At 36.0% G+C, this 13,284-nt stretch overlaps 1 protein-coding gene across 1 annotated transcript in view; it reads left to right on the top strand.

Moving 5' to 3' along the window:
- The window catches only part of LOC128863348 (uncharacterized), a 59,116-nt gene continuing 45,832 nt past the window's right edge, over window positions 1–13,284 (top strand). The window contains exons 1-2 of the mRNA XM_054102472.1: window positions 1–49; window positions 159–367. Of these exons, the coding sequence (XP_053958447.1) occupies window positions 1–49; window positions 159–367 (258 nt within the window). The remainder of the gene's footprint in view (window positions 50–158; window positions 368–13,284) is intronic.

Genomic DNA, 13,284 nt, shown 5'->3' on the forward strand with positions numbered 1-13,284 from the left:
ATGGCTCAAAAAACTGGAACACCGTTGGAAGGTTTACCCCAAACAATTAGTAGTTTTTAGTTTTACACGGACTTTTCAAACGACGCTCGTTCCATTACACACTCCACTTTTAGTCTTCCATATGCCATTTATTAATCATTCTCTCTTTCTCCTTACAGATTATGTCACCTCTCTTCGCGATGTACGCGTCAAAATTCCTCATGCTGCGCGCCGTGGCGAGAAAGTGACACTGAAGTGTCTGTATGATTTGGAGGGCGACAGTCTCTATTCGGTTAAATGGTATAAAGGAAGACGCGAATTCTACAGTTTTACACCCAAAGAAACGCCCGCCATTAAAGTCTACCAAATCACGGGCGTGAGAGTGGAGGTAAGTGGACAGAATGCTAGAAAACATATAAAACAGAAAGGCTTTACATTTGTTCAATAAAATTTTCTTTCTGCACTCATTCGTACATCTACGCGCAATTTTGCGCCTAAAATTCTGCTAAGCACAGAACTCGCTTACTAGTGAAACACAACATCGTGACCTTTCAGCCACACCCCGTCTGCTGGTGTGGATAGCCAGCTGACGGCTTACGACTTGAACGATGCTGGTAATTGTCGCTTGTAGTGGCAATTAAAATCAAGTTCACAATTGTAGATATTACAGCTTTTTTGACAAGCCACATTAAATGTCAATGGAGGCAATTTTCCTTAGTAGCTAGGCAAAGAAATTGTCAACGCCAGCAACGAGACAAATAAACTCTGTAACCACAATACCCCGTATGTTGATTATTTACATTGTAGATTTTGCTACTCGACAGCTGATGGTGGTGCAAACACTTGGGCGTACAACTTTCACAACTAAAATTCATAGCAGAAAATTAAATTACTTTCTGTGTGCGTAAAAGTTTTATGTTTACATTCAATTCATTGCGCCCGAAAGTTACTTCAGCACAGCATAGAGAGTGGCTTGCATTACTGTCACTTTGTGGGCGCGATCATGAAACATGCGCTGCACATTTCCAAAAGTGTTGAATACTTCAAGACTCTCAACGGCAGAGCGCATGAAGAGCAAATGGCTGGTTATTAAAGTAAAAACTTGGTCTTGAATTTTCATTACTTTTTATTACTGTTTCGATCTGGTTTTTGTTTTTCTTTTTCGTTGTCAACTGCTTATGAAAAGCAACGTTGAGACCTGAAGAATGCCAAAATTAATTACTTTTGATTATTTGGCCTAAATGTTGGCTGTAATGTTAAGGAATTCTAGCCTATAAAATGTTGGTAAATATTGCTTTGAGAAACAGTTGACATATTTCGCTTGATTTAAATACAAATTTAATCAAATAAGATCGAATTTAGTATTAAAATTAACTTATTTGATTTTTTGATTTGTAATTTAATAAAACTGCATGACCGTCATGTCTGTATATTGAGAAAATTTTATAAAAAAAGAGTTTGGAGGATATAGACGCTACTACAGATTATAACAAGACCATTTTTCAAAATGTTGTCTGCTTGATTAACTGCTGTTCCAGAAAAAGTGCTTAGAGACCTTTGGTTTTGAAATATTTTGAAAAGAACTGCCACCTATCTAAAAAGTTAAAAGCAGGAAAAAAATAAAGAAATGTAAATGAAATAAGGTATTAACAAATAAGTACCAAATAGGGATGTTAAATAAGAGATTCTGAAATGCCGATATCCCGAAATCTCTTTTCAACTTCCTTAAACCATGGCATTGGCTTTTATTAATCCTAGGACCCCGAACTCAAAAACTTCGTCTATTATAATCTTCGGCTTATACGAGTATATTTTAGTTTTTATAAAACATTTTGAATTTTCGATTTGGTGAGAGCTTCACTGCGCTGCTTCCATTATTATTAGATACAGAGCGCACTTTAAGAGCAAAAACGCTTCCGAGCTTTTCAACAGCAAGCAAATTTAAATGTACCAGTGCACGCTGTGAATGACTAATTATAACATAATGCACTTACCAATTCGTTTAGTCCTACTGGTTGCAGGTTCGATGTCTATCTACCTTACAGTATTTTTACCACAAATAGTTTAAGTCAATTTTGATTTAGTTAGGTTAGTTTATGACTGATACAGAAAAAAGCAGCCACAGGCAATATGGGGCCTAACCCCAAAACTAGTACATTGGCTAGGTATATACAGCAGTGGTACGGCCTATCATGACATACGGTGTCTTAGTCTGGTGGCCAATACTCGGGAAAAAAACAACAGTAAAATGCATAGAAAGTATTGAAAGGGGTGCTAGTCTCTGCATAAGCGGGGCACATATGCTGCACCTATTACCGATTGAGCCCTACAGCAAACAGCTGGCGGGGAAATCGGCACTTAGGTTAAGAGAATCTTCTAACTTACGACGAATACCCCTTCCTACATCAAACGACAGACTTCTATAGCTCAGTGGAGTTGCATTTAAACACATCCTTTACCACAATTTTCCCAACGAGAGAAGATTGGGGCAATAGGGTAATGGACAATAGAAGTGGAATCAGCATCTATACTGATGGTTCCAAGCTAAATGATCAAGTAGGCAAGAGATATAAACATATATTCAGATAGCCAATCGGCCCTGAAAGCTTTAAAATCGTTTCGACAGAACTATCACAGTACTTTTTAATAAATCTGCTCTGGGTTCCGGGTCATAGAGACATAGAAGGCAACTGCAAAGCAGAAGAACTAGCGAGATTGGGTACCACATTACCGATCCAACCAAACAAAGCGAACATACCTTTAGCAACTTAGTGCCGCCAACAGGTCTCAGCCCCTCAGACCTGTGCAACTAGTAGAATGACATGGCCGGATTGGAACATGGTCCGCACAAGCCGACTGTTGAATCTAACCAGGAAAAACATGAAAAGCCTTCTCGGGGTCCTAACAGGGCATTGTCTGATTGGCAGGCATGCCAGCAGACTGGGAGCGCCCTATATCAACTATTGCAGAAGCTGTGACTACATCGAAGAAGAAGAGACTATAGAGCACTTGCTATGCGGGATAGAAGAAGATTCAATATTTTAGAAAAGGTAGCCAATATAAAAATAACAAGTCTAGTTAGATATATTAAAGCCACAGGTTGGTTCAATGAGGACAATGTAGAGTGAGGAGAGGGGACAGGCCTGGTGGTGTCACAATGGGTCTACAGCACGCCACTGTACCTACCTACCTAGGTTAGTTTAGATTAGAGTATATGAAACTAGGTTAGATCAGACCACCTCAGCGGTTACATAGGCTAATTATAGTGTCCAAGAAACATATCCTATCCAACTCCAGTCTTATTTACCTTTTAGAGATGCTGTGTCTAAACTATGTAGTCAGTAAGTGGAAAAAGTTCCGAAATGCCTACCTCCATCTCAGCTCACCAACTCCTACAGAAATCGCGCCGACACTGAATTTCCCAATTTCTTCCTTCCACATTTCCGGAAGCACCTGAATGTGCTCAGACTCAACACAGCTTAGATTGGAGATTCGATGTCACACTCTCGAACGGATTGTAGCGATACTCCACTGAGCACTGTAAATTTTCTTTGATAAGATGCCGCACATCCTCAGCGTACTCAAAGATGAAATGTCTAACTACTTATAGTTTAAATGTTCGCGCAGCAGTATCGGTCGACTCGTACAAATTTTCAGAAGTTTTTTTTTTTTTGAACATTTTGAATCTTTTTCAAATGTATGTAATTTTATTGCTGTTTACATGTAAAACCAAAAACAAAACATTGTTCACCAAATATTAAAAATTAAAAATGCAGTAGTTAAGGTCCAACAGACTTCAAAAAAACCAAAAACGTTGAATAGCCGCCAATTACTTTCATATTACTTGAAAAATAATAACGTATATAATTTAAGTCCGTTTTGATTTACTTCATTGCCCCGCTGAAAATAATTCCCAAAATAAGCTTACTTATTTCGCCGCTACTGTAGCCTTTAAATTGCATTGCTTAATACTAGAAATTCCATTCGTACTTTAAGCAACTACATACATATAAATGCGCACTCCCTCCACAATTCAAGTTTGAAAAATAAGATCATGCATGGCCCGATATTTCTCACGTAGCCGTTAAAAAGTCGTGAAGCAGTGCAACAGTAGGTCGCTCATACGCCACGTACAACGAACAGCGCAAACCAGCGTGAAAGAAACCAGCGCGGCGAAATAAAAATGAGAAACACTCGCACATGTGTCATGCGTTGCGTATAGCAAGGAAGCAAAAAAGGGGATAAAAAGCTAAAAGTTAAAACTGAGTTAAAAGAGCAAGACGCGACAAATTCATGTTCCATTGTTTACCAAAACAAAGTCAGACGCACTTTTCACTTCACAATACTACACTTTCTTTCGTTAACGGCGGGAACTCAACTTTTTTATATTCTTTATTATTTTATATTCGCTGTCATACAAATTATTACGTAAATTTATGTTTCTGCATCTGAGTATATTGTGTGTTTTTCTGAGTACCCCCTTGCGTGCTTTGTCAATGAAAGTGAAGGTATGCAGCACCAAGTGGCGAATATTTTAACTGAATGGCGTAGAGTAATAAATGTGTGAAGTACTTTATGTTTATCACTAGACTACCATAAAAGCATAAAAATGTAAAGAAAAACAAAGTAAAAATTGCATATCGGAACAGCTTATTATTATTGGGTCATGGGATAAGTACAACGCGACCTGTAATGTGGTCTATTATGAATGGCCATTCGACCCGTGTGTGACGGCATTCGCTGAGTCTTCAGTTCCTAGTGTTACTTGCATATATTTTTTAATCCAAAGTGGTTCTAGAGTTACGTGGACGTTAGCTGTGCCTTCTATGTTCTTTGCCTGATAAAAAAGATATCCTGTCATTTAGCCTAATAAATGTCAGACAAATTCCTTTGAAAGCGTGTCCTCAGTATGACCACATATTTTTTATGAGACTGATTCCGAAACATATTTATGTGCAAAATACTATCTTCGATTCCAAAGGCCCCTATGACGTTAGAGCTTTGAGAAAACTGAGCGTAAAATAACATAAATGTAGATATCTCTGCTTCCCCCACCTTATACTCAAGTTAAAGCTTCGGTCTTACGTTAATAATATTAAACCCTTCTCAACTAGCAGTGCGAATTTTTCAATCGGTGGCCGGAAATATAAATAAAAAATTAAAACGAAAGCTTCCGGCAGCTCCAAGTCCGGCCAAAGAATTTTAATTTCGCATTTTTCATACAAGAGTCTTTACTAGTCACACCTGGGAATCTGTAGAAAGTAAAAGTTTAGTGCAAATTTTGGAACGATAATATCGATGGGTCAAAGACGTGAGTTGTGACCCTTTGTATACCTGCATAACTTCTTAAAGAAAAAACTGAAGTTTAATATATATTTCAGATCCTCATATTTTGTTAGAAGCAGCTTAGGTGCTGTCAATTGATCGCCTAGAGATGCCATTCCATCCTGTTGCAGGGTGCAGTATTTCGCTCTCTTTCAACATGACTGAGGTATTGCTAATAATTGTGAATATTTCTTTAAAATTACCAAACAAAAAGATATAAAAAATTGTTTTGCTTCATTCCTAAACAAAATCTTGCCCACAGATATTTAGGGGTATTTAGAATGCCAGTGGAAGAGTTATGGGTCATAAAATAGTACAGATGGGTCCTATTTGTCTGCGAAATGTTCGTTAGGTATCCGCACCTGGCTCACTGTATCCATGAATATCCGAATTATCTTCACCCCAAAATACCAGCTCAAAAAAAGTATTGTTGTTGCTTAACTATTTGCAAAAACATGCAATTCTATTGTACTTAATATTGCTTACAAATATTTTTGATCGCACTCCTATTATTCAATTTCTTGCCAGCAAATTTTTTAAAAATTGTTATATTTTGTCTTTTTTTTTGTTTTTTTTTTGTAAGCAAAGACACCAAACTAACTATTTAGAAGTGCAAGCTCACACAAGCCCGTATGCCATTGCTTTTCTCAAAGGTTTTGTTTTGGCTTTTCACTGGCAGCTGTCGGTTTAGTTTTGAAACCATATTTTAACGAAAACTTCAATTTCATATGCAGCTCCCATTTTCATGCAAAGTTGCACACCTGTGCAACAACTCTGACGTAAATACTAACACTCACAAGCCAACAGCATGTTTTTAATTTTCTACCAGCATGAATCAGCAAGCACATACCACGGCAATAGTTTCCAGAGTGTCAAAGGTTCTCATGAAATACTTCTTTTTCCTTTATTTTACTTTTCTTTTTTGTTTTTTCTCTCCTTTTTTTTGATAATAACACCTTGGAAACTCTCCAAATGCACTTTTTCACTTTCAGTCTGAAATTCTCGCATTTTACCACTTTCTTTCTTGGCTTTATATTTGGGTATATAGGAGCATAATATATGCAGGTGTTTTCTACAAAATCCTAGTGCAGGTGTCAAATTGGTTTTTTTCAGTTTCCGTGCCAGTTTATTCCCTGTAGATGCCGGCTCTTTCACATTTTTTATTCACCTGTGCAAGGACTTTTGAACACTTTTTCAAATGCTATTTTGATTCTACTCGTACATTCTACTTGTCTTATTGCTTACATGTATATATGTGTGGTTTCAGACTCACACCATTCCAATTGCACCTGTGCAAAATCTCTTACATACAAACTTACCGTAAGCCAGTGAGCCATATGTCAATTTGTACATGCATGGGATCCACATGTGGCTTGTGTTTGTTGCTTTGTGCTATCAAAACCCGCTGCAGTTCACTCTCACTTTCGCCAATATATAATTTTGCCGAGGAAATTTAAAATACTGGCTTTAAAATTGAAAGTGTTGCTGGGACGGAAAGAAAATAAATGCCGATTTTACTCTTGCCATAGGAGAATTTGGTAGCTGTTACATAGCTCATCCACCTTGATTGCTTGAGGTCGACCTTTTAATTTATAGATTTTCCCTAAATATAAAAAGACCTAAAGTTCTTTACCATAAGCAGTTTCTTATAAAACTCTAAGCAATTCCGATTGATTTCACAGCTTTCAAATGAATTCAACTTACTTATGCGCTAAACTACATTTTTTTACATTATTACCCACAAAAGCATTTCCACTTTTAAATTTGATAATGAAGTTAGTGGTATATGTACTGCATAAGCAGTTCTGTGTACGCAATAATAGCAGCGGGGCATACACTTGGATCAAAAAGTTCCCGGAAACCCCGCCAGGTGACGCTCTAAGTCAACTAATTTGAGATATGTTTTTTTGTTTTTGATACACTGCCATATCCTACCCGAATTTTATCGCCATTGTGGGACATTTATGAAAGTTACGCCGTCTTGAGAAAATCTACCTTTGCACGTATTTTCGATTTTTACAGTTTTAAAAATGGATGTAAATTTGCAATAACGAGTTTGTATTAAATTTTGCACTAAAAATGAATTCATTGATGCAAAAACCTTAGAAATTCTATGAGACTGTTTCGGTAGTGATACTTTAAAGAAAATATCAAAAAAACAGACAATGCAAATTGACTCTGTATAAGACCATCATTGGACCAGTATTATGCTATGCAGCTGAATCGTGGACGCTAATTGAAGCAGATAAAACAAAACTGCAAGCCTTCGAACGAAAAGTACTCAGAAGACTTTTCGGAGAAATCAAAGATCACGGCAAGTGGCGGATAAGATGGAACGACGAGCTAGATCAACTGATAAAGGGCGAAAATGTTATATGTTTCATCAAAGCGCAGCGGTTAAGATGGCTGGGTCACATTACAAGAATGGACGGTACGAGGGCACAAAAGAAACTTGGGATAACGAACTGGAAAAAAGTCGCAAGCGTTCGAGACGTATGGAGGTCCCACGAGCAGCAGGCCAAAGCTCACAAAGAGCTGTAGAGTCAAAAGATGATGATTATATTGCTTTGACATAAAGTTTTGATTAATTTTTCTTATTTTTTTTTATAAAAATATAATTCATAGCTCAATAAAAACCATGAATGACACAGAATTTCAAACTTCATAAAAAAGTCGAAAAAATTGCGGAAATTTTCAACAAAATTTTACAATTTTTGGATGCAGTTTTTCAGCCCATCCAATTTTGATAAAATAATAATATGAATTTCCGAAGTTTCTTGATAAATTTTTTTTTTGTTCCCATATAAAAAAATGTCAATAATTCGCTGCATGCGTGTTGCCTTTTGCCGTGATATATTTGCATTACTATATTATTACAATTATCATAGTCATCATCGTTCCAAATATGAAGGGTCATTTATTGGCGCGTTCATCAAGCGAATGGTCACGAAGATAAGGGTCACATTGGTCAATGGCACTAAATTGATGTATGAACTTGGGAAACATTCCATATGCCTGCGTGCTAGATAATTTGTATTTGCTACACCCATTTTATTTAATCAGTAATTATCAGCTACCAGAATGATTTTGAACAAGAAAGTGCAACAAACAAAACTGGAACAAAATATGAAATTAAGTAGATATCATCAACAACTAAGTTGTAAGTGCAAGCTCGTGCGTATTCGTAGCATAAGACTAGGCGCTTATCGATCCCGAAGTAATCTGTAAAAGCGGTGTAATTTGTGGCTATACAAATAATTCCAAAGCTGCCTTATTTGTCCCTAAATTAGGCGTATGCCCCAATCACCTAGAATTGGCTTGGCAGGAAAATTTTATAAGTGCTGCCCTGATTTCCGTACGATAAACATCGAATTCATGCGTGATGTTTACTAAATATTTCCAAGCGAACTCATTTCAACAAAAAGTGACAGTACTTCATTTATTTATAAATAAAAAGGCGTAGCTCTTATCGCCCACTATTGCCAGAATTTTGACCACAAATATAAATCAATTGTGTGCCGTAAAGAGTCTGAGGCAGAAAACTAGGTATTACAGGCGTGGGCGAAAAATAGTTGACAAACAATTGTGGTTAAACAACTGTGGCTAATATTTATATGTGGACAGGCATATACTTATACGTGTATTTACATGTGTAGTTAAGTCAAGTGGCAAATTTGCCTTTCTTATTTTATTTCTTTTTGCTTTCCTTTTATTTAGGTATATAATTAACCCCAAAGTAGGGTGGAAAAATATTAAATTATTTCGTGGAAGTCAACTTCACATAAAGTGCAATCGATGTGATTTACATTGGCGTGCAATCAATTTTACAGCGAATTCATATTCACTGAACTATTTTGTACGCAATTTTCAAGTGCAACTGAAATTAAATAAACTCTTTTCTCTTTGTTATTTTAATGTAAGCAAGCAATGGATTTAATGGATTAATCTCACAGAACCCCAGAAATTTACTACTTAATTTGTGCTTATGTTTATATCGAGTGTTTTTTAAGAGTTTGAGAATTTGAATTATCATTTCATAATTTTTATATATAATTAGCGCCTACCCCCGTTTTGGGTGCTTGGCCGAGCTCCTCCTCCTCTTTGTGGCGTGCGTCTTGATGTTGTTCCACAAATGGAGGAACCTACAGTTTCAAGCCGACTCCGAACGTCAGATATTTTTTATGTCACAAGTTCACTCGGAGGTTTGACATTACCAGCCGAGGAGCGACCGGTATTAGAATAAACTTTTTCTTAATTTTGATCTTTCAAGATTCGAACCCACGTTCTCTCTCTGAATCCCAAATCGTAATCACGCACCAACTCATTCGGCCAAGGCGGCCGAATACAAAAGAGAGATATTGATAGATTGATTTTTTTTTTTTATGGTCTGGTAGATAATTGCATAGCATTTATTTCTCGAATACGATATTCGGCATATATCCACCGCATTGTCGTAGATTAGTTCAATTTCTGACTATTTTTTCCAATAAATCTGGTGGTATGGCATCGTTGATGGCTTGAATATTGCAATAAATCGATTAATAACCGCACGGTATGGCAAGTTGAGCCATCTTGTTGGAATCAAAATGTAAATGAACAGGACAGCAGCTCATTTCTCATTTCGAAATAAATAAGGACCGATGATGCCGCCAGTGGTCTATGAACTTCGCGAACAGATTTATTTATTTTTGTTTAAAGTGAATTTCCACATTATGGAAGCGTTACGCGACTCACGACAACTTCTCAGACCTTATTGAAAAGAAATGACAGTACAGTTTGCCATTCCCAGCTGTCCAATTATCCACATCGATGGTTCTCATGCAACTAAAAAGCCACCCTATATAAAAAATTTCCATCTCCTTGGAAATCGATTGGCGCACTTTGTTGAGCTATTCTTGAAACATTCAAATTTATTTTGGGTATGCTTGTTGGCACCAGGGTAGTTGAATATATATTTAGAAAAAAAGAAATTCTCGCCCAACTATAATGAGAAAATGTTATGAATGCAATGAAAGTATACTTAAATGAAAATGGAAAATATTACAAATAATTGCAATTATTGGGCAAATACTACTAAAGTAATTACAGCAATAATTTTGGGACAATTTTCTTTTGTTCTATAAAAGAACAGACTTTATAAATAAACTTAAAAAATAAAAAATAACTATGGCGTCATTTTCAGCACAATTTTCGAAATCAATTCACTCGATTTGAATTAAGAACAGCTTCAGTTGTGAGACAATTTTGGTTATTACGTTTTGTTGAAAAATTATCCTTTACCAAAATGCGGCAAATGCTTCAATTTTCATATCACTACTTACCACGCATGCACATTTTCGACTGGCATCACCTCGTCCGCAATGCACTACATCAGATTCTAGATGTTCCCTGCCTCAGGCTGGGTATTGGTGTCTTTCAGTAAATTCTCCGCCTAGAAGTCAAACTTCAAAATATCTCTAAAGAGAACATTCGGGATATCATTCGGATCCATTTGGTTTCAGTGGCAGATTTACACTCTGCTCTTTGCCAAGGCAATATATTTGCCCAAGGTATTGTAGGTAAAAGGTCTTATAAGTGTGACTTTCCAATGGGTAGTTCTTTGAGTATTTATTGCTGAAGAAAAATAATGAAAAAAGCTGCGCAATAAATTTCAAAGCACTCTTGGACGATAAAAGCACTGTGAATAATCTTCCACACTCAAATGCACAAATCTCAAAATTGTCTTTGCTTAGAGTTGCAGAAAGGTGTAAATTCAAATATGAAATTCAAAGGGTGTTGAATTAGGAGCAGTGCACTGTTTGTGTAAATGTATTCGACTCTTCACGGTCGTTTCACCATCTATAAAACATCCTTTCTTAGAGTGCTCTCTATCGACTGCTAGTAGTTTAGTCTTTGCGAGTTTCCTATAGAAAGTTGTCGCCCGCATTTGTACGGCTGTTTGTCTACTCATTTTCTGGCTAACTTTCGAGTTTCTCTAAATTTCTACTTGCTTCGAACGATTCCTTCCCTTAGCCCTCCCCCACGAAGTGTAGCATATGAAAGTGTTTGAAAATGTTAATTTGCTTAGCATTTAGTAGCACAAATTCAGAACTGAAATCATAAAAACAGCAACAACAACTATATGTAGTTGTTGGCCTGCTTCAACACGACTTGCTTGGCCGCCCGCCTGCATCCTTTTCTCTTAGTTGGCCATAAACTTAGCCACAATAATGCTGGCATATAAGAAGTTTTGGTGCTTTTTGAGCACTTTTGGCTAGCTGAGGAGGGTAACAGCAAAGATCTGATTGCCTACCGGAACGTGGTAACAAAAGACACTACTTTAGTAGTTTTGGGGCGATATGCTGTGAATGCAGCGAGCTTAGAGCGAAAGTTTTAGTAAATAGAAAACACAAAAAACGAAATTCTCTGAAGCCAACCGCAATCGTGCGGAAGTCCGAAGAGAAAAATATGCATTTACTCTACAGCTTGGTGTCTATTAAATGCGAAAATCACCACTTAGTCCACTTCAACAAAATAGCCCAAAACTATAAAAGTGTGTTGAAATTGTCTTAACCCAATTCGAAGCAAAAAAGTTAGCACAACTGCAAACTTAAAAACCAACCAAGGCGGTGTAAGCAAATATTCATAATTATGTACGTATGTAATAATCTGTAGGTGCATCTTTTCTAAAACTTAACGGTACCAGTAAATTTTCAAGTTAGTCTGTTATAAAGTTTTCCATGTAAATATTAGCAAAAATTAAAATGAAAACTTGAAAATGTGCTTAATAACCACAACAGAAATAATAAAAATAAAACATGGCAAGAACAACAACACCATTTACTAACGTCTTAATTTGTTGGTTTGTAGTTGTTTACTTTAATATCTCAAAAATGTATCTCACATCCGTAAATACTATTACAAAATATCAGCAAGCAAAATTAAAGTTCGCCAACCTTGGCACGTATGGCTAATTGCAAGGTGTGAAAGTTTGTGCTCTCCTAGCCTCAACTTGCATATTTAAAACTTTTTCAAGTATAAATTATTTAAATTATTTTCAGATGTATATTCGCTTAACGAATTCACTTTGAAAAATATTGAAATATTTTAGAACTTTCCAAAACTGAGCAAGGTGGCGCAAAATTAATCATCCTAGCAGAAGATTTATAATTTTTGTAAGTGGCGGCAGTATAACAGACAAGCAATGGAGCGCGTAAAGGTCAAAATAAAGATTTCCATCACCTAAAATATTTGTTTTTGTTTTTATTTGATAAAAAAGGTATTCAAAAACTAAATGTGCTGATTTATTTTGAGCCAGCCTTTATATATGTTGGCATAAATATGTACCAGAAAATATACTCGGTTCTGCCGTAGTGACAAATATACTTGTGAATATGAAAGAGCAGCGAGGAGCTCAATAACATAACAAAACTGTTCACCATATTTCACGCAGCGAATATACATTCAAACAGCATTTTTTTGGAAAAACTTTCGATTTATTTTTTTAGTTTTGATAGCAATAGGAAATTATTAACAAATTTACTATTAAATATAACTAATGAAGATTGAATGATAACATTTCAAAGTTCTTTAGCAAACAAACAAAACCCCAATCCACTCAATCATTTTTGATTTATTGTAATATAGTTTGAAAATTTATTTTGTGACATTCTCACACTTTTTTGCTTATAAATATGTTTGAGTTGGAAGTTTATGGAATTTATGTCAAAAAACATTAGAAAGAGGCTAGCTTCAAAATTCAGAAAGAACCTGTGCAAATCGGAGCACCCTGTCCAGAGTTATTAGTGTACATACATATTTTCGTGTTATGTTTTATAAGGCGTAGGTAAATTGGTATCAGTAAAGAGTCTTTCAAAAATGACGCCTTGATGTCAGTAAATAAATACGAAATAACTCACAGACGATACTTATTTAAATCATCTTTGACATTTGTTAAGCAGATAAATGTACAATTTTATACTAAAGGGTTTTTTAATAAAA

Source organism: Anastrepha ludens, chromosome 5 (assembly GCF_028408465.1).
Source record: "Anastrepha ludens isolate Willacy chromosome 5, idAnaLude1.1, whole genome shotgun sequence".
NCBI lineage: Eukaryota > Metazoa > Arthropoda > Insecta > Diptera > Tephritidae > Anastrepha > Anastrepha ludens.